The sequence below is a fragment of the Myotis brandtii genome, unplaced genomic scaffold (assembly GCF_000412655.1).
Source record: "Myotis brandtii unplaced genomic scaffold, ASM41265v1 scaffold123, whole genome shotgun sequence".
NCBI lineage: Eukaryota > Metazoa > Chordata > Mammalia > Chiroptera > Vespertilionidae > Myotis > Myotis brandtii.
In genome coordinates this window covers 11,487,742-11,510,352 of record NW_005354291.1, presented here as the reverse complement: position 1 = coordinate 11,510,352, position 22,611 = coordinate 11,487,742, and the positions used below count along the sequence as shown (strand labels likewise).

Genomic DNA, 22,611 nt, shown 5'->3' with positions numbered 1-22,611 from the left:
GGGCAGGCGGGAAAATTGGCTTCCTCCATCACTGGGGCCACCAAGCCTCCTGCTTGCTCCAGCTCCATGGCTGCCGCCATCTTTGAGACAGAATGACGGAGGGAGTGAGGGTGTGATGGTTAATTTGCATATTACTCTTTTATTAGATAGGATATCTTTATATAGTACTTCTGAATCTTGTCAACCACTTTTTTTTAAAGTACATCTACTTACGGAACCTTCGGAGTTGTTAAATAAGCATGGTTTAAGTTTTTATGTAAAATTTTAAAATGTTTGTATCCTTCCTACTTTTTTAGAAATAGCCCAAGATTAAAGGAAACACAGGAACTAGACATTAACACCAACCATACCTCTCCTACTCAAATCACACTCAGAGACCTGTGCCATTCACTTTCACACACACACACACACACACCCTAGTCTGCTATTTGATGTGGAGAAAGAGAAATATAAGAGGAAGAATGAAAATGATAAGGGACAGAAAAAGATGACACAAACCTCTGGGAAGAATAGCGAATATATGTGATGTCCTCATGGGCTTGTAGAACCAACGCTGGGAAAGTGAATCCACTTTTTACAAATCCTGGGGTAGTCTGAAATCTGTAGATGGCATTTAACTGGGCTAAGTTTGAAATTCTATACTTACTCTCAAATAATCAGTTTTCCAAGTCAAAACATAGGGGTACAAGTCCTTGGACACCAGCCTTCCTAGTGCAAGTTCGGCTGTCAATAAAGGAGTGTCCCAGAGAGACAGACTTACTCGCAGAGGGCATGACACAGCTGCTGTGCTGTGCTCGGCTCTGAGTAAAATATTTTTAAGAAGGTTGTTTAAATATTTTAAGAGGCCTGCAGTGTGTCCACCAAGCAAGTGCAAGTGCAATCTGGATGACATGGACATGTGACCTATTGTTACCAAACTCAAGGGGTCCGCTGCTTGGGTGTTCTAGTCAAGAATGAGACATGTTAGGTAGTTTTATTTACTTGCAGCAGGTAAAGGAGACAGGAGATCGATATCCAAAGCTCTGCCCCCCAAGGGAGGCTTAGCCATTGCTTATATGCACTATTTGGTCAGTTATATGTTGTTACATGTATTACGCCGGGTTCCTGTCCAGCTTATCTGCCTTACAGCTGGTCTGCAAAATACTGTGCTACATTTTTGCATTTGGCAAGAATAGCCTTTAGTAAGAATGACCCACGCCTGGAGACACGTGTCCTCTCTAACATGGTTTGTGAAGAACAGTTGCAGGAGTTCAGGATGTTTGACTTGGAGGAGAGGATGCTCAGGGAGGGGTGGAGGTGCACAGACACATTTGAACGCTGTCTTGAAGAGGGATGGGAAGAGCCGACCCAGAGGGCAAAGCAGAACCTCCCACCGGAGTTCCTGAAAGGCGGACTTGCATGTAAGAACGGAAAAGGAAGGCCTTTTCAACAGGTGGGGCCGGCTCACCATGCACAGAAAATCTTTGGAAAGTGGCGAGCCCCCTGTTACTGAAAGTGCTACTAGTAAAACAGAACAGGAGACACGTTTGACGAGACAACCTTTTGGGGTTTTTTACTCTCTATTCTGGTTTTTTGCCCCAGAAGGGGAAAAGGACCAATTGTACCAGCACTTTATTAAGCACTCACTTGGGTCAGACCCTATGCTGACAGCAAGAAGAGCACAGACGCATCAGTTTAAATAAAACACCAGGACAGCAGTGCTGTGTCTGCTTCCTGCCTCTCCTCCCTGCACAGCTGACTGGTGGTTATACGCTCAGCTCCTTCCCCTGCACTCACGGAACTGCCTCATACATAACTGTCCGGTCAGGTTCCTGGCTGACCAGTCGTGATTTGTGGCTGCAGCTGCTGAGGGCTGTTTGCACAGTTCCAGCCTGTGGTTGGTCTGAAGGGCCAGCTGCCTCCTCACTACCCACTGCCACTCTGGACTTACTGCTGCAGAGCCAGGGGCTGGCCCGATGCAAACGCAGGCTCACGTGCATAGGGGGCCATCTCGCACCAGTTAGCCAGCTAATGGTTAACGTATCTTGGCCTCGGTCAGTAATTGCAGAGGAACTGTACCTTCAGCAGGAAGTGGTTTGAGGGAAAACTAGGCTTCTTGCTGCTGAATCTGAGCAAGCGAATGCCTTTCATTGGAACCAGCATCCCTTTTTTTTGTAAATCCAGGAAGAAGCATTGCAAATACACTAGCTACTAAGTGATAAAATATTGCCAATAGGTAAATGATTTATTCAAATCAGAGTATAGAAGGGTGAGTTTGTGCCAAGAAAATCCATCTGTATCAATGTGTCTTTTAAAATGTCCATTAATAGAAAGCAAACTGCTATAGCAGTGATTCTCAGAGAGGAATTGTGGAGCCTGAAGAGAAAGAGGAGATATTTTACCTTCTGCTTTATATGTTTCCAGTTCTCTTTTTGCAGTGAGCAAAGAGAAAAGCATGCTCACCAAAAAGATAGCATTGGGTGTACATTGTGATGGTTGCAAGACTGCTACTTATTCTGCCAGAGAAAGCTGGGGTGGTTTGAAAACATGAAGCTTTCTGAGGCTGGCTGTAGCTTTAATTTCCCAGGATACTGTCTCGTGTTTGAAAATACCTGTTTTTATATATGCTCTAAGAAGCGGCTGTCCACAAGTGGCATCAAAGCAACACCAAATGCATTTCTAACCAATCCCTTTCATCCCCTGTAGATCTCATTGGCCTGCCCTGGGTGTGCTTCATCTATGCGATCATGAGTCTCACAGCCCTGGGGTTCATTGTCATGTTTATACCTGAGACCAAGGGATGCTCTTTGGAACAAATATCAATGGAACTGGCAAAAACGTAAGTCTGATGTGCATTGCTCTCCAAACAGCACTTTTTGGTAAAAAAAAAAATAAAATAAAAAATAAATAAATAAATGCAGCTTTTATATACAACCAAATCATAATAACATCTGAAAGTATTTTAGGATATTTTCTTTGGTGTGGAACCGTATCTCATAGCATAATTCCAGTTACTCTGACGTGTATTTAGTTTGGGTGACTCAGCTAAGGAATTAGAATAATCGATGCTTTCTTACAAGTGAACCGTTCAAAGCTCTTTCTGCAATGATCAAAGGACCCTCCCATCTCCTCAGCTTTCCCTGATGCAGCGTTTGTTTGGGGTTGAGGGTAGATCCTGGAACATCAGGCTCACCTTGTGTTAGAAGCACAGGCTTCAGTTCTTCCATCTCTATCCTACCTGATGGTCTCTTTAAGCCCTTGCTAAGGCTAAGATTATCAGGAAAATTCAGGTTTAAATGTCTACACATTATTCCAAATGGGGCACAAAGTAAGTTTAAGAAAGATTAAGAGTTTCTTAGGTAATTTGCATTCAGAAAACCGGTTAAATAAATTCCAAATGCAGGCATCACTTTAGCAATTTCACTTAGAAGTGGGCGGTCAGAAATTCCTTTTCTTTTAGTAGCAGAACTCACAGTTCTAACGGCTGAAACAGGCCTGGGGAAGGGGTGGTGCATCGGGCCAGGAATGAAGGGGAACTGGTTATCCTTCCCAGGAGTCAAACCTTATACTTGAAAATGTGGAGATACTTGTTCTTGGGTTTGAATAAAATGGGAGGAAACAATATATTTATAGTTTGTGACTTTCTTCTAAAGATACTTTCAATCCACTAGAGAGAAATGTGTGATTGCTACTGAAATTGTGGGCATAGTGATTCTCCAGCTTTTGTCTGAGTGATGGGAGGCATGTGTATTTATATGAGGGTGTGATGGTTAAAGTGGGCGCTACCGCCCCCCGGTGGGCGCTGCAGCGATCCAGGGGGGCGGTGATGGCCACAGGTGCATTTGGGGGCGATGAGTAACTGCTATTAAAATTTTAAAAAAAATTAATTTCCAGGGGCTGAGTAATATTTTTTCTGGAAAGGGGACGGTAGGCCAAATAAGTTTGGGAACCACTGATATAGACCAAACTATTAATCCTCCTTTATTAAGGTGCGTGGTCAGCAGGATTGTGGGAAATGTTTTACTTTTTACTTTATACACTTTTAAATGGTTCACATTTTAGAAACAGATCACTTTAGTAAAAAGCAGAAAAACTTTTCTCTTAATTCAAGCCATAAGTTAAACATCAAACTATACAGGTAATTTTTGATAAAGATAAGGTCCTGTTTTTATTATTTTTTAAAATATATTTTTATTGATGTCAGAGAGGAAGAGAAAGGGAGAGAGATAGAAACATCAATGATGAGAACCATTGATCAGCTGCCTCCTGCACACCCTGCAATGGGGATCGAGCCCGAAACCCGGGCTTGTGCCCTTGACCGAATCAAACCTGGGACCCTTTAGTCCACAGGCCGACGCTCTATCCACTGAGCCAAACCAGCCAGGGCAAGGCCCTGTTTTTAAGAGAAAATGAAAATGATACTCATTTGCAAAGAGAAATACAATAGTCAGGAAGGCAACTGCTCTGTGGGTCACAGGATGTGACTTAATCTGTGCAACGGAGGAGGAAGAGGTCTGTTCAGATGAGTGAGACACACTGGCTATCCCAAGGCACTCCCTCTCCACCACTCCAGATATTCCTTATTCAGCTCTTTGTGGGCCATCTCCTATGGGCCGGCTCTGTGCCAGGAAATAACTGAAGATATAGGAGACAAAGAATCCATAGCTTCTTTAAGAGGCAGATAAGAAAACAGACATTTAACACATTGCGTTGGAAGACACAAAGGAAAGTGCATTGGAGGATTTCATCTATAAATGCTTCCTGAAAGAGGCAATTCCAGAGCAAGGTCTTGAAAGAGTTATCTGGGCAAAGGGACCGTGTGGAAGTCAGAGGCGGGGTCACACATAGAGGCCAGTCACTTACCGGTGGTGGGTGAAGAGGGCAGGTTCTGAGCTGGGGATCAAGAGGTGAGCCCAGGGCACAGGGCTCAGAGAAGTCAAGAAGGATCTTGATTCATCTTGGTAAAGAGTTTGGATTTTTATCCTGAAAGCAGTGGGCATGATAAAAGCAACAGGACAGGGGGGGATGCCGAATGAGGGAGACCTTTGAGGAGTGTGTTGGAAGAATCAGACAGGAAACTATGAGGCTGGTCTTGGTGCAGGGATAGAATCTACACAGCTCAGAGCAAGACTGGAAAAGGCAGTTAAGGGAACAGGGATCCCTCTAGCTTAGAGAACTAACCCGGTATACACGGGGACATTCACTGAAGTCAGACCCAGAGCAGGAGAAAGGCAGGTTTGGGAGGCAGGAGTCTGGTGGCTGGTCAGGGATTAACCCTCATCAGTTTGCACAGGGTCTGAGGTGCCTATGGGACATGCAAGTGATGGGGAAAGAAGGCCAGTGTTTACTAGGAACTGGAGTTGAGGAGAAATATCTACGTTGGAGAAATAGATTTGGTACTCAACACAGAGGTCCACAAGCAGGGGCAGATCCACATTTTGTGGAGCTTAATAAGCTTTTGAGGGCCCGGTTTAAGAAAAATATCACAAATTATGAATGCAAAATTATACACGACAGTGTGCGTCTTGGAAGGGCTGTGTGGGTGAGGGGTCCTGGGGCCTGTTTCATTGGCGTTATGGAAACCCACCTTGGGTATATGCGCTTTTGAGCTACCCATCTACTAGCTGGAGGAGCAAAATCCCTTAAGATATAAAGGTTTGTTAAAATTCCTAAAACACAATGATTAAAACACTGAACCAGGGAGAAAGTGGTAATGAATTCATCAAAGGAAGCTACCCTATTATCATTCCTTTTTTGCACTCTTTCTTATAAAGTACAACTTGAAGGCCGAGTTCAGGTTAAGAAACTGTTAGATCTATTTTTCACAGGGGGCTGTCGAAACGTATCAAACTGCAGACCAAATGAAAATTTGAAGGCAACACTTAAGAGAAGCCCATCTTTCCTTCTAGCAGATCTCCAGAGTAAGACATTCCCCAAGAACATGTGATCCAAAACTGAACAAAACTATTGTCAGCATCTGGGGTGGGGAAGGAATCTAAATTAGTAAGACTGAATCAGGACGTGTTTTTACAAGAATCATATTTCTGTTACTTTTGAGTCATGCAATAACTCAAACTTAAAGCCAGACCCTCTCCAAGAAAGTGATAAATTGCAAAGTAGGATAGAACCGAAAGCCAAGGTACTGTCGACCCCTAGACAGACCACACAAGCGCTGGGAGGTTGGTGTTGAAGAACAAAACCACGTAAGGGCTCTGGTGCAGAGAAGTATGAAAGATGAGGTAGCAAAACAATCCTGCATTTTAAACGCATTTATAGCAGCAGGAGCATCTGCTGGGGTGTATCCGTGTGGTGGAGCCCGGGACTGATGGCAGGCAAGAAACAAAGCTGCTTGCAGAAATCTTGGAGAATTCCCATTTATGCAACACTAGAGGCTGGGGCTTGTCTTAGCTTGACGCAGCAGGTTGGCAAAGGCTTTGAAAATGAAAATGTAAGCAGCTTGAAGTGTGTAGATTGATCAAAGTATGTGTGAAATATGCCTGTAGCAAGGTTCCCTGGAGGGAAATGTCAGAGACAGAAATAAGAATAAAATACGTAATGGTACTGAAAAGTTATGGAACCAGCGAAGGAAATGGGGGGTGGCAGAAAGCCCAGGGACCTTGCGAGGACTGGGAAGCAGAAGTTAACCCAGTGGTTCTCAACCTGTGGGTCGCGACCCCTTTGGCGGTCGAACGATCCTTTCACAGGGGTCGCCTAAGACCATCCTGCATATCAGATATCTACATTACGATTCATAACAGTAGCATCATTACAATTATGAAGTAGCAAAGAAAATAATTTTATGGTTGGATCACAACATGAGGAACTGTATTTAAAGGGCCAGAAGGTTGAGAACCACTGAGTTAATCTAAAGACTGAGGAAGGACACTGCTGAGTTGGGAGGGTCTGTGAATTTAGGAGTTAAGGAAACAATGAATTAACTTTTGTCACCAGGGAAAGCGATAGTCCTGATGTGCGTATCCCCGATGATTTGCTAAGGAGTGAGAAAGGAAACTAATATGAACTCCAAATCTGATAGTACACATTGCCTAACATTTTCCTCTCTGGTATTTGGAGTTGGGTTCTTTTACTTCTATTCCTACCAGCCTGAGAAAACAAATATTCTTCCAAAGTTGTTAAGTTTCTTATAAAATAAAGTGACTCAGCTGAGAGGTTGGGAAAGATTCCAGCAAAAATGTAATCTGAAAGGATTTTATTTTGAACTCCTGCCTTGCAAGTTAAAAACTCAAAATGGGACATTTGCCACATGTGCTATTTCAGTTGGACTTTCCTCCAACTTAAGTGGAAACATATAGAGGAAACAAAGTTCTTGTTTTGTAAATATTTTAGTTCTGAGGCCTATTTTTCACTTAAAAAACATTTTTTTTTATTGATTTCAGAGCAAAAAAGAGGAGAGAGAGAAACATCAATGATGAGAGTGAATCACTGATGGGCTGCCTCCTGCATGCCCCCTACTAGGGATCAAGTCCACAACCCGGGCATGTGCCCTGAACTGGAATCAAACTGACCTCCTGGTTCATAGGTCTACGTTCAACCACTGAGCCACACCGGCCAGGCTCTTTTTCACTTTTAATAATTAATTTTATGGGTTGAAACGGCCCTGGTGAGGTCGGGACGGCCCCGGTGAGGTTGGGATGGCCCCGGTGAGGCTGAGACGGCCCCGGTGAGGTTGGGACTGCTCCAGTGAGGTTGGGACAGATAATGGGGACCAGTATAGACTGATGAACAGGGGTAGATGCAGAGGCAGACCAACATTGAACAGACTGTCAAACTACAGTGGGAAGCCTGGGGAAGGTTTGGGGGGGGATTAAGAGATCAACCGAAGGACTTATATGCATGCATATAAGATTAACGAATGGACACAAGACACCAGGGGGGTAGGGGCCGGGGTATGTCAAGGGGAGGGAAAAAAGGAGACATATGTAATACTCTTTTTAATACTTTAAGAAATAAAAATTATAAAAAAAAAATTTCTAACAAAAACAAACAAAAAAAATTAATTTTATGTGGCTATTTCTTCCTTCATTCACCCAAATTCATTTATTCAATAAATATTTACTGAGCATCTATTATGTGTCAGGCATCATTCTAGGTGCTACAATTAATCAGTGAGCAGAAATGCACTGATAAAATAGTGATTGGTGGCTAGTTTCAATTGAGTGAGCTGAGAAATTACTCTGAGAGGTAACATTTAAAATAAAATCTAAGTGATAATCAAGAGCCAACAGAACAGTTAGTGCAAAGGATAAAGCAGAAACACTTGAACTGTTCCAGGAATTGAAAGAAATCCAGGAGGCTGCAACCTTTGAGATCCAGTTTAGAAATTCGATAGATACTGGTATGTAGAGATTTATAATCTGAGTGAGTTTGGATTCATTCTAAGTGTAAGGGGAAGCTACTAAAATATTTTAAGCAGAGGAATGACATGATCTAACTTATATTTTACTCCTCTGCAGTCACATAGATGAACCTGGCTGAGAAAGCACACAAGCATAGGCCTGGTCTCATTTAAAACCATGAACACTGACTTCAGGTGGCCTTCGATGCTGTCTGGCCATTACACACACATCCCTAGTCCATTACTGGCCTCTCTCCTAGGTAACTGCTCAGTAACACCTCTCCGGAAACCTCCCCACCTCCTCGCCCTCCTTACTCCCATTGATGGCCATGCGCCTGACTTCATTAAAAGAAAGGACACACTTAGAAGGGAACTTCTATAACCTTCCACATCAACCCTCACATTTGTATCCAATACACCTTCCCCGATCTCTCTCTCAGCTCCATCATTCCTATGTGAGGTCAAACACTTCGCTCCCTTTCTCTTCTCCAACAGTTCTCCCTGCTCGCCCCTGCATCATCCATATTTTACCTCTTCATTAGCATAGAATCTTGGTATGGTATTTTTTCCTCATCTTAAAAAAAAAGTCTTTGATCCCTTTTTCCTTTCATGTACTCATCAATGCTCCAACCATTGGTGGCTACTTTCTGTAGGTACAGTACTTTACTTGCAATTCTTCACTTGGTTTCCTCCCTAACTTCATTCCAGTTTCTGATCAAATGTTACCTCTTTAGAGATGCCAGCAGCATGTCACCCCCCCCGCCCCGCCACAAAAAAAAAGTCATTCCTTCCCCCTTTTCCTCATTGGCATTTTCAGTACTTGAAATTATATGCTTAGGTGCTATCCCCTCTACTAAAATGTAGCTTCTTGAAAACAAGAGTCTTTTTCTTCTCTATCCAAAGCCCCTACCCTAGTACTAGGCACATTGCAGTCACTTGATAAACTGGTTAAATTCCAGAAAAAGCTATTTGAAAGGGGAGAGAGGTTCAAAGGTAGACTTCTCTTTTTTAATAAATGTGAAATACTAGAGCATATTTTCACGCTGAGGGGGATAATCCTGTAGAAAAGAATTTAATGCAGGAGGGAACAATGAAAAATAGGATTATGTAGAGATATATATTTAAAGGCATATTGGCCGAGTTTAAGAAATGGAAAAGAATGAGAGATCTGAGATGTACCTCCATTAGTCCTATGCAACTCTCTCCTTGGAGTCTTTCTCTGAATATCATATAGGAATGACTCGTGCCTGAGAAGACCCCACACCGACGTTCTGTGGTATACTCAATTCTATGATACATCAAGGCTCTGCCATAAAAAAAAGTCTTTTTTTTTGCATAGCTAAAACATTAAAGCCCAGAGAGATTTAAAAAAGAATAGCTTGCACATTTTTTTCAAGTACTGTAAACTAAGAATGACATTTTCATTAGTGCCTCTTTCTCTTTCAGGAACTATGTGAAAAACAACATTTGTTTTATGAGTCATGACCAAGAGGAATTGGCGCCAAAAAAACTCCAAAAAAGAAAACATCAAGAGCAGCTCTTGGAGTGTAAAAGCTGTGTGGTGGGGGACAACCAAGGCAGTCTGGTCCAGAGACCTACTGGCCTCAAAACCTTATAAATGTTGATACAGTATAAGAACGTTTAGTACGGAGTCTTCATACCAATACATGTTGACCAATGCCATGTTTTGTCTTTAGTGTCATGAAGTTAATTTATAAAAACAACCTTTAATCTCCACCCACAATAGGTGAATGAGGTAGAAGGCCCCAAGACTCTATTATTCTGAGCAGGATACCAGGTAAAAAAATGCTGGCTGGTTCTACACTTTGCACCTTTTCACAGAGTAGCTTTGACAGACTGAACTAGGGACATGATCACCTTTGCCTTCAGTTGTGTATGTATAGAGGCCAGTTGCGGTTTTATCATTCAGATACATAAGTGTCTAAACACAAGCTTGTGGTTTTTTGCCTACTAAGACTACTTGCACTGGGTCTTGTGTAAAAAAGAATCAGAACACAATGTGGACAATTGCACATACGTTCTACATTAGGAGAGGGTGCTGGCTAGGATTTTAGTGATAAATCCTAATTACAGTTTAACAGGTTACAAACATTATGCATCTTATTTTATGAATTGTGAACTACAATGTAAAGTACCTTTTGTGAATTTCATATTAGCATTATAAAATAATGCGAAAAATAATTCTTTAATAGCTGAGAAAAATAAGCATGTTCTCATCCATTTAAAAAAGATGAATAGAAAGGACAATATGAAATTCCTGGGACCATATTTATTTAGAAGTAGCTGTTAGTAAAACATTAGGAGTCAGGCCATTAGATTACTTATCCCAATCTCTAAGCAATTACATTTGACTTTTCAAGCCAAGCTTATAAAATTCTCTTTGTAAGGCATTCATAACTTAATAGCGATCCGGTTTCCTGTAATTATCTGCACTCCTCAGGATTATCACTACCTCAGGTTATGGCATACAGGCTATAATCAATGCTGACTTTCAGATGATTACAGCCATAATACATGACATTCAGACATCAGGACAATTGCTGTTCTTCTCTATGCTGAAACAGAGATCGCCAACTGCACCAGAAACTTGGGTTTCCACCCACACAATGAGTTGCTCTCTTGTGCATTTCTCCAGTTGACTTTTAAACTTGGTGAAGCATTTTACCTATAGAATTTAGATATGATAGAAAATCTACAGTGAAGAATCTCAAACCACTAAGTAGTAATCCATTACATTACTAATATTGTAAGTTATGGAAGACACTAAAAAAACTTAATGAGCAACCTAACTTGAGAATGAATACAAAAATATGATTAATCTGAAGAAAAGAGAATTCTGAGTCAAAAACAAGGACCCTTTTTATTTAGCCTGGAACTTTCCTCCTGGGATGTAACAAACTGTCCCAAGCTTGATATAAGGGTATATGATACATTTCCTTGTAACAAAGTGGAAGACTAACTGTTGTAAAAAATAGTAAAACTAGCCCGGCTGGCATTGCTCAACAGTTGAGCATCAACCTATGAACCAGGAGGTCACGGTTCAATTCCCAGTGTGGGGCATGTAGGAGGCAGCCAATCAATGATTCTCTCTCATCATTGATGTTTCTCTCTCCTTCCCTCTTTCTTTTTATCTGAAATCAATAAAAATATATTTTTAAAAAAGAGTATTAAAAAATAGTAAAACTATATTATCAGAGACTCAGGAGAATGTCTAACAGTCCTGGTTCTGAAATGTACTCTCTCGATTAAAACTGGCAGGGGAAGTTATGAGGAAAGGAGATTTGAGATAAATGAAGTTCAGACTTCAGGACAACTCCCTACGAAGACACTACTTGCACTGGGTCTTGTGTAACATTTTATATGCAAGTTAGAGCATGCATTGGTGTGGTTTTTTCCCCCCCATTTATTTGTTTTGAAGAAGAGAAAGTGTGTTCTGTAGAGGATCAATTTAAGAAATTTATTATGAATCTTCAGTGGAATTATATTGAGATTTAAAAAAAATCAAGATAGGTAATCAATATAAATTTTTGTGCTTTGCCAAGCATCACAGAATATAAGATATTTAACAAAATTGTTATGTTTTCTCTGAAATTCAAATGCTATATACTTCAGCTATCTTGGTTTAGCCATTCTTTGTTAACGGGCAGGAAACTGTTTATCAACCTATTTATTATGTTTATTACTAGTGATTTCAACTTCAGTATCTTAAAATGCTTTGTAATATTTTTCTTTTCTATTGAGTCTGTAACTAAACAACTCTATCTTCAATCTAATTTTCACCCAATACACCACCAATCAGAGCTTTTTGATTTTCAAAAATAAAAGGGGAAATACTTCGAATTTGTATGGATATAGTCACAGTTTTTATTTATAAAAACATTTACAGCACTTGTGAAAAGCCAGCAAAAGACACCAACTGCCTCCTCTCTCACCAGCTTTGCTAAGTTCCGCGGGTTGTCCAGGCCTGTCGGCCAGGTGCCGCTCCTACAGCCTGAAACCAGACCTGGCCGGATTGTCTTTCCTCCTCTTTTCCAAGAAAGCATTCTGATGAGCTGCTTACTGATCTACTAGTTTTTAAGTCACTCCAATACTGAAAATGTCATGACATCTGGTTACGTACCCTGGCCATATAATCATGTTTTTTTCCCCGTTTCCATATTCCTTTTTTGGGAACACAGAAAACCGGAAGTCACTTATTAATTACTGTTAATTAAAAGTAAGTGGAAAATCTCAAATTTCAAAAGTCTTCACAGAACCTGTAACCTTTTCATTGAATTTTATTCTCCATTTTATGAGGTTAGCTATCCTATTGGAACTTTAAATGAAGCAAATAAACACAAATGTAAAAGTAAGGACAAGAGAAGTCTGAAAATCACAGTTAAGTTTTTCACAACAAAGAAAATACAAAAGTTAGCATTTGCCCCTGCTTATGAGGGAGTGAGAGGCAGGGTAGGGGAAGATATAGAGAAGAAGACAAAAACAAAGTAATATGTATTGTTCAGTGCAGTGCTTAAACTAAGTTTTCAAGATTTATAATACGGTAAGGAAAATGTACTAGAATATAGAGGTTAAGATATTGCAATTTTCACAAAGGTTTCAAACATTTTTGAAATTCAGGTTTTAGAGGAAGACTGCATTGGAATATTGTCTCTATGGAGAAGCTGATTTGATTCTGGACTAGGTCTTATTTCTAGGTAAAATCACTGTTTAAACTAAACTCCTAAACACACAGGGCAGAGCACAACGGCAGCCTGATCCTGCATTACCATTCCAAGGCTTGTGGCTGAGCCAGACAGCCACTGTTTCACAAAGGCATATTTATTACTTTAAGAGTAGCCATCCTATATACTCAGTAGTCACTCTTTAGCTCCTTTACATAAGACACAGCAAGGGAAAGACAGATCTTGCAAAACGGCTTTCAAGTTCAAGTTGAACTAGATTATGATGATACCGTGGCACAGAGGCAACTAGTGGAACTTCTTATTAAAACAGCACAATATATCACCATGTGACAAGACAGTATAGCCTTGAGTACCAACCTAAGATTATTACTTTCCTACAACTAGAGTTGAGTCTTTTCAGAATACAAAGGTACATATGAGGTACAACCCATCATACCTTCTTTCTTATATCCATCTTGTAAGTAAGAAGTTTCTCTTTTTAAAACTACACTTTTGTAACTTTTAAAAGATATCTAACATTTTCTAGCATATTAAATTAGCAACATAAAACATTATGCTTAATCTATAAAGTTCTACTTTGGTTCCCTAGAATTTATATACATGTTTTTATATCTAATCTGAAAAAAAAAAAATCCCTATTTGATATTTGGTAACAGAGAATTAAATTATATATATATATATTTCCCCCACAAAACATACTTCAAAAAGAAGCCAACACACTTTAGCAAAAGTCTAAGCTTGCATAGATTAAAAAAAAATTATGAATACAATTTTTATTCATAGAAAATGGGGAATAAAAGTTATAGAATGGATATGAAGAGAGACCTTTTCCAAACTTTTATTTGTGCATATTCAATTGAAAAAGATAACTTTTACAGGTTCTTTGGTGCCCATATTCAGCATACAAAAATGTAAAAGACTATTCACAAATAAAACACATTAGCTCAAACTGGAAAAAAATAACAAAACAATTTAAGGTAGTGCACACTGTGACAGCTCTGCTTATGGGGACATGAGAATTACTGCGAAAATAAATAGAATGTCCTTCTGTAAAAGCAGCAATGTCATGTCTTGTAAACTTCCTTTTTATATTACAGCAAAGTTTGAAATAAAATCCAAAGGGACTGGAGCTTCTTACACTGTAGCCGTGAATGAATAAAAGAGTCTATTTTCTCAATTACTGTTGGTCCAGTTTCCTTTTGTTTTGAGTCCAATGTGCAGCAGGTTTTAAAAGGTGCTCAGTTAGGGATTCTAACCAATTAAGTGATGAATTATAAAATCTCTTTCCTGCTTTCAAACACAAACGGGTAAATCTGTTCCACGGCAGTAGCGACAGCCTTTACATTGGGCCCTGAAACACACACAATGGAGGAAGGGGTGAGAAGAGGCACGGAAAGCACTGGGAAAAGCTCAGTTCTCACAATTAAAAATACCCAAGCAGTTCGGGGGTTACTGTTTTAAATAATCTACAAACATAATTATACACATAGCCATAATGAAAACTAAGAGAATAAAATTTTCCCTGGACAATTAAAGGAAATCTGAAACAAAAATGATGTTACTCGTCTCGTTTTAGGGCACCAGTGTGAAAAGAGCGTAGATTGGTCCAGTTTCCTTTTGTTTTGAGTCCAATGTGCAGCAGGTTTTAAAAGGTGCTCAGTTAGGGATTCTAACCAATTAAGTGATGAATTATAAAATCTCTTTCCTGCTTTCAAACACAAACGGGTAAATCTGTTCCACGGCAGTAGCGACAGCCTTTACATTGGGCCCTGAAACACACACAATGGAGGAAGGGGTGAGAAGAGGCACGGAAAGCACTGGGAAAAGCTCAGTTCTCACAATTAAAAATACCCAAGCAGTTCGGGGGTTACTGTTTTAAATAATCTACAAACATAATTATACACATAGCCATAATGAAAACTAAGAGAATAAAATTTTCCCTGGACAATTAAAGGAAATCTGAAACAAAAATGATGTTACTCGTCTCGTTTTAGGGCACCAGTGTGAAAAGAGCGTAGATAAAAAAACTACACACAAACTATCCCCGAGGAGAATAGAAAGTGCTATGATAGGACTATTAACGGGAGAAAGGACAAACGGGCCCAGAAAACCATTATCCTCTTGGAGATTGCAGTCTGGCTTTTTGTGAGGCTACAACTGAAGCTTGCGGGAGTCGGAAGCCCAGCAGAGTAAAGCAAAGCTGCTTCCCAGGTGCTGGGACGCGGAGGCTGTTAGAAGCCACCTGGTCTACAATGCCCACAGGCTTACTGCTCCTGGGCAGCAACATGTTTACTACCAATCTGGCCATCTCACCCTCGCAGCTTACTGAGGCAATAGAACACAAAAAAAGCACAAGGGAATGAGGTGACGCTGGGAATAACTTTTAAAAAATGTAATCTTTCATTTAAATAGCTCAAAAGAAACATAAAAGTGGGTAATAAAAAATATTTTCATAACATTTTGAATAAAAATGGTTTCACTAACTATACTTACCACCTTTGAAGGATCCTAAAAAACATACATATGGACCTGCTGTATACTCTGACAATCTGAATACGTCTTACACTGGTCCACTCCCTTCTTGACTCAGTTTACCCCTACACATAGTACAGTGCTTTGCCCGTGGGAACACATACTGAGTATGTGTTCACTGAATTGTTATAGAATTTCATAAAATATTACAGATGTAAATATATAATGCATCCTAATTAACCAGGTCAGTTGTCTTCAGTTTGTTATTGTGTTGTTTAAATATCTATTAACTCAATAAAAGACAGATTTTACATATGCATCATTTTATTCTATACTTAGTAGAGACTTATCTGTAGACTTTGGGGCCCCTCAGAAGTCTGGGTTCCAAAGTACAGAAATGACAGTTGAAAGAAGGGAACAAATAGATGTGTTCCACTTTTACTTCAGGCACAGCCCTGGCAATAAGCTTGAAAAGTTTCAGAAGTAGGCGTGAAAACCCATGGGATGAGTCAAAACTAAAACTTATTTACTGAGTGTTTAAAGGTGTTAATAATTTTTATTCTCCTTTAAGGATTGAGGGAATAAAAAGAAAAACTCAAGGACACTAAAGAAATTTCCCTTAACACAAATGTGCCAAAAGTTGGGTCTGATTCCCAAGTAATGTCTTTGTACAACTTATAACCATGGTACCTGTACAAATCATCCTGCAGAGTTAATGCTACCCTTTGACACCTAGGCCTAGTGTTTAGAAACCACCCCTTCCAAATAGTTGACTCAAAAGATATGTAACAAATAGGTACAAACTATATTTATATCTTTGCTTATGTAAAACCTTTATAAAGTTCATAAAACTGAATTCTCTTAAGTATTTTAAATGCAAGATATTGTAAGTTTAAAAGTAATATAATGAAAAAATATACTAGAATATTTTTAATAGCTCAAAACTGGAAACTATCCAAATGCCTGTGGACAGTATACTTATACACCGAACACTGCACAGCAATGAGAATGAATGATCTATCACTACACGGAGGATGAATCCCACTGCGATAATGATGAGTGAAAGAAGACAGAAGCAAAGTACTATGATTTTAAAACAGTATATGAAAGCAGGTAAAACTAACCTATCATGTTAAAGTCAGGAGACTGGTTCCCCTTTAAGGGCAAAAGTGACTAAAGGTGACAAATTAGACATTATTTCTATTTTGGTATAGGCACCTCTTATTTCATTCAATACAGAATTGACAAGTTTGGTTTCAATATCATAAAATACCTGTTACTGTGATGCTTCCTGTTGAAAAAATCTGTAATGTAGCTCGTAGAGATTTTATCCGATAGCACACAGCAGGATGAAGTTCAGGTTCATAACTACACAAAGAAAGCCACAATATAAGTATAGCCTGACAAGTAATTTCAAATTTGGTAAGTTACTTTGATTTCTCAAAGACCTACCTGGCATGAGGTCTATTGTTCTTCGTGAATTCTGGCAAACGGATTTCAAATGGCATGTTACACACTGCTAAAACATTAACAACCTTAAAATCTGTAAATATTACCTTTAGGAGAGAAATAAAACTCAGTGAATTATTTTGAAACAAAAAAATCTGCTCATCAGAGAAATCCTTAATAAATAAGTTTCAATCTTTAAAAAGCAAATAAAACAAATATCTTAAGCATGGACCCAGTATTTTAAGTTATCAGTGATTAATTAAATTAAAGAAAAACAACTCAAAAACTTTAATAAGAAAATAAAACCTGAGATATTTGCATGACTGAATTTCATGTTTAGTTTAGTTTGTTTTGTTTTTTTTATATTTGAAATGGGATATTCAGTCTATTGGGATAGGAGAGCAAATAGAAAAAAAATGAAAACACAGTCCTCTTCTCAAGAGTTTAAATGGAAAAGTTGTTACTTTAAAACTCAATGAATAGTTGAGTATACACTAAACTCCAAAGATCAGACTTTTTCTTATATGCAGTAAGGTAAAATGATCTTTCTGTGAGCTTAGATGTTTGTTTTCTTTAGGGGGACAGAGTGAGGGATAAAGGGATAAAATTGTGCTTTTAATTTACTGGAATTTCTCTCAACATTTCTAATATTATGCTAAGATAAGAAGCTCTAAGGCTAAAAATAATGTCCTCTCAAATTAATAACTTCAGCAACTCCTTGACTGGTTTTATCTTATCTTTTCAAATGTTCCTAGTAAAACCACAATTCTGGATAAATACCCATCCTCCAACCCAGTACCTGCACAAGATAGCTGCAGAAAGCCATAAAATTGTGCAAAGTGCCCCACCATCTTTTGTCTCTATACCACCTCTCTTCAAGCACCAGAACTCCCACACCCACCAGCTCGTCAGTGCCTTCCTCTCACCTACCTCAGAGGAGACTGAAGTCATCAGAGGGAAACTCAACTTCCCATCATTTCTCATCTAAATTCAAAAGAGCCTAGGCTCATCTCTTTAGGGACTTGTCTTTATCTTTCATTTACTCATTATCTGCAAGTGACTTAGCAAGTGCATAATATGTATTAATTTTATTCAAATTTATGCCTCTACAAAATTATATTTGATGAGGTTACCCAGCCAGCGATGATCACTGTATAAGTGTGAGAGCCTGCCAACCAGTGTGTACATGTCAACAGGGTCCTGCAGCTCTCAGCTCATCCTGATATATATATGTATACTACTCTTGGGATGATCAGAAATATGTGGTGTTTTTGGTGGTTGTTTGTTTTGGGGGGAGGGAGAGGTGGGGCATTGTTAAAGGTGAAAAAAACTTAAAGAGTTAAAAAGGTAGTTAAGAAGTGGCGGACGGAGGCCAGTGGATCCTGCGACTGTGGAGGGCGAGCATTTGTAGTATTTTATCTTGTCTACACATGGGTGGACTGAGGAGTTTGGGAAATCCAGGAGGAAGAACCCATCCACCTATGAAAACGACAAATGAGCAATTCATATGGAGGATGGCTCCCTGTCTCTGAAAGACCCTCCTCTGGGAGATGAGTCTACATTGTATAGTGTCTTGAAGACACAATAAACTTATGGGCTGCCAAAAAAAAAAAAAAGTAGTTAACTTGTAAGAAAACAAGCCAGTGTCTCTCTATAAGAAGAATCTGAAAAAAAGTCAGGATCCTTTAAAAACATCCACGTGGACAAATTTTGCTACTAACTTTTTATACTGAAGAACAGTATAAAAACCTTAGGAAAAGGTCAATCATGAGGGTAGTTTCTGTCGTGATTTCTTTAGTCTACTAAATTCAAAGTTTTAACTTTACAATAATAAATCCTTGAATATTTGCAGTTTGGATACATTTTGAAAACGTTACCTGAAAACCTAGTTTCTGCAGACTGCGGGCTAGACGTCTGGCACCAAATTTAGCTTCTTCTTCACTATGGTTTTAGGGGAAAAAAAAGATTGTTATATAGGAAATCAATTTTATACTGAGGAACATGACAAATTGTACATATGATTTTGTTTCTAAGTTTACAAATGTTCCTTTCATGAGGGGGAAGTTAAAAAATTAAAAACCCAAATAAAATTTACCTTGTTGCTCCAGTGCAAATAATTTTTCCTGAGGACCAAATTGTAGCTGTAATTCTAGGTTTTCTAAGTTTCATTAATACTTTCTGAAAAAAAAAAAAAAAGTACATAATAAGGATTAATTTTCATTTAGAGTGGAACAAAAGTAGGCTTACAGTTGTGAGTAAGCAAAAACAGTTATTCTTAATAATTATTATTAATTATTGTATAATTTTTCATCCAAACAACTGTAAACATTCTTTTGCCCCACCCTGTATGCTTCTGCTCTATGTGGCTATTTTAATGTTTAAATACTATTCTAAGCTTTCCCACAATCAAAATAACTGTTCCCTGCATCATCTACCCATTCTGAAATCAAGTACCATACTGAACAAAAGAATGTATTAATCCAAAAGGACACTTAATTAAAAAATACATGGACTATATAAATCTCTCACTAATAATACTTAAAACCAATGAGCTACCAGGTATGTAAACATTTCTTCTCTCATTCCACTCCAGTCACATGACTACAATTTATAATTTGCATGGATCCTTAAATATGGGAAATTTGTTCACATCTCATGAGCTGTGCGGAAGCTGTTATTTTCAACTGGAATATTTTTCCTTCATATTTTCACTTCATTCAAGTTTCTCACCAGATGTCACCTCCATAGAGGGGCCTTTCCTGACTCTTCCACCAAAACACCCATCCCTTTATTGCCCTGTAAATGCTAACCTTGCTTTATTCAGCCTCATGGTATCCATCACTACTTGACATTGTCTTACAGTTAAAATGCCTATTATATATTCTAGTTCTATATGCAAATTTTGAATGCAGGGGAAAAGTTGGAGCTAGAGATATAATTTTAGATATGAAAGGCATTTAAAGCTATGGGTTTGAATAAAATTATTTACATTGTGAGTATAAATAGGTCAAGAGCTAAGATCCAAGATAATATGTGAATTTAAATTTTCATTGCAACTTTTCATTTATGGAAATATTTATCATATGCCCATTATATGTAAGAGATAAATGTTTACTGAATAATGTAGCACATAAATGAATCAGGTATTTCTCCTTAAAACTCTTGTTACAGTTTGAGGTCTTCCTTTTCTCTGTTATATGCCATATTATCAAACTAGAAAGCTATTAAATCTGGGAAGACAAAAATTAACAAAGACACAAAATGGAATCTGAGTAAATAATTATAAAATTTCAAACACAAGTGGCTGGGAAACACTAGACTGAGTTTATTCTACGTTTGTCTTTCACCACCAGCTTGTCCATCAACTCAGCCTTTTCAGTTAACGTTCCTAGGAAAAATGACTTCCCTGCCATATGGTATATTAAAAGTCTCAAAGTAGCATTAGGCAATTTCTTCACTAAACTTTTTAGCAAACATATTTACTCCTTTTTTTAAAAAAAAATGAAGATGACATTATTGAACTTGAAAATCTTTAATTGCGGGTCACTGAAAATTTTAATTCATCTTCACTTAGTTTCTAGCACTAAGAACTAATAATAATTTTCCTAAGTATACTGGCATCTAATTTTTAGAGCTTAAATAAAGCCTTCAAATACATTCTTAATTTTCATAAAAAATGTATGATATATAATCTCATCAATCATTGGTTTATAAAAGCCAAATGAACACCCACTGTCATGTATAATATTAATCTCAAAACACTAAGGTTAAAAAAGCAAGTTAACAGCTTTTATTTTCAGTATTATGGGTTTTACAAAAATTACAATTTAGAATATACAGGGTAGGATATGAACCATATTTTCAGCAATTTGCTACTGAAAGAATACCAGCTATCCTGGCTAATTAAAGAGGGCTATGACAACATGCTACAAAATTTACAATCTGACTTTCTCTATCCTAGGACACCATTCAAACATAATTATCTATATATATAAAAGTCTAAGCGATTGGCTGGTTGACGTGCACTGATCACCAAGGGGCAGACACTCAATACAGGAGCAGAAACCACAGGCATGGAAACATGGGACAGACTGATGAATCTCAGAGGGAAGGGGGGAGGGAGAAGGGCGGGAAGAGATTAACCAAAGATATGCATACGGATTCATGTACTGGTGGGGTCCCTTGGCCTGGCCTGTGGGGATCAGGCTGAAACCGGCTCTCCGACATCCCCCGAGGGGTCCCGGATTATGAGAGGGCAGAGGCCAGGCCGAGGGACCTCACCAGTGCACAAATTGTGCACTGGGCCTCTAGTATTTAAATAAATATACATAAAAAGTATAAAAGTCGCCTTCTTCAGTCAAAAGAAATTGAGAGAACAGTATAAAATGTCTAGTAGCCAATGAGTTCTTTGGTAAGACTTGGAGATAAGTATCTCCAAAAGCTGCTACTTCATGAGAAAAGGTGCCACTTCTACAGGGCTCACTATTGTATCCAGCACAATTAGCACATGGTAAGGTGCTCATAAATTATCTATAGCAGTGGTCGCCAATCTTTTGGACCTCACGGACCACCAGTGGTCTGCGGACCACCAGTTGGCGACCGCTGCTCTATAGAATAAATACATTTTAGTACATCATTCCTAGCACTATACAATTAGCATACATACCAAAATTCAGATACTTACTCCAACATCACGCTTATAAATTACATTTGCTCCCTCCAAAGCAATCTTCCTTAAGTTCAAATGGCATCTTGTTCTAAAAACACAGACTACATTTGTAATTAGAATGTCCAATGCAACATCACTGTCTGCATCCATTGGGGTAGTTTAAAAACTTAGCTTCCCACCACGAAGATCACATCCTGAGAAACAAAATAAAATAAAGTAATTAAACTTTAATGTTTTCTGAATTTTTCACAAATAAACTTGAAAACTAAAATGCAAAAAACAAATCGATACTATTTATTTTTAAATGTTACTCAAATCAAATCATGTCCCTTATTTTCCCCACTAAAAATGCCATTTTTAAAAGATAACATCATTAAAATCTAACTTTCATTCCTTAAATTTAATAAGTAACTTTTACATGCCAGGAGGCTGCCAAACTTATCTCCTGCTACTTGCCTATACCACCACTATGTTCCAGGTGTATCACAGTTATGGCAATTCTTCAAACACACCAAGTTCAAGGGCTGCACTTTGTGGTTCCAATATCTAATCATTAATGGCACTATAACCCATCTCACATTTGCTAGGGCTATAAAAAGTCAGACCTATTTTTCACTTATTTTGAGTAAATGACTTAAGTTTAAAGAAGCAGAAACATTATTTATAACATTTATAAACAAATGTTTCTCATTTACCAGTCGTTCATTCATTATTCACCTACTGAACAACTATACATTGAGGACACTGGAGAAAAAAAGTGTATGAGGCCAAGTCTTTTGTCCTCAAGGAGCTCACAGACGTGTGTGTGTGGGTGTGTGTGTGTGTGTGTGTGTGTGGTGTAGGAAGGAGCTCTAACAAGTAGTTAGCACAACACCATTTTTACTGAGATCACAATCTTCCAAAATACATATCTTTTTAAAACTGACAGGAAGCATTTTCCATAAACAAACAAAATGAGCCCTAGTTTGTACTATGCATAAGAC

The 22,611-nt window shown here is 38.6% G+C and overlaps 2 protein-coding genes across 2 annotated transcripts in view; one reads left to right on the top strand and one right to left on the bottom strand.

Moving 5' to 3' along the window:
- SLC2A12 (solute carrier family 2 (facilitated glucose transporter), member 12) overlaps positions 1–11,328 on the top strand; it is a 48,281-nt gene extending 36,953 nt beyond the window's left edge. The window contains 3 exon segments of the mRNA XM_005859030.2: positions 2,686–2,818; positions 9,782–9,882; positions 9,885–11,328. Coding sequence (XP_005859092.1) covers positions 2,686–2,818; positions 9,782–9,882; positions 9,885–9,970 — 320 coding nt within the window. The 3' untranslated portion in view covers positions 9,971–11,328.
- A 3,324-nt stretch (positions 11,329–14,652) lies between these two features.
- The window catches only part of TBPL1 (TBP-like 1), a 28,957-nt gene continuing 20,998 nt past the window's right edge, over positions 14,653–22,611 (bottom strand). The window contains exons 2-7 of the mRNA XM_005859029.2: positions 21,644–21,822; positions 19,055–19,137; positions 18,837–18,900; positions 16,963–17,066; positions 16,784–16,878; positions 14,653–14,807 (exon numbers count right to left, since the gene is read on the bottom strand). Coding sequence (XP_005859091.1) covers positions 14,728–14,807; positions 16,784–16,878; positions 16,963–17,066; positions 18,837–18,900; positions 19,055–19,137; positions 21,644–21,778 — 561 coding nt within the window. The 5' untranslated portion in view covers positions 21,779–21,822 and the 3' untranslated portion in view covers positions 14,653–14,727. The remainder of the gene's footprint in view (positions 14,808–16,783; positions 16,879–16,962; positions 17,067–18,836; positions 18,901–19,054; positions 19,138–21,643; positions 21,823–22,611) is intronic.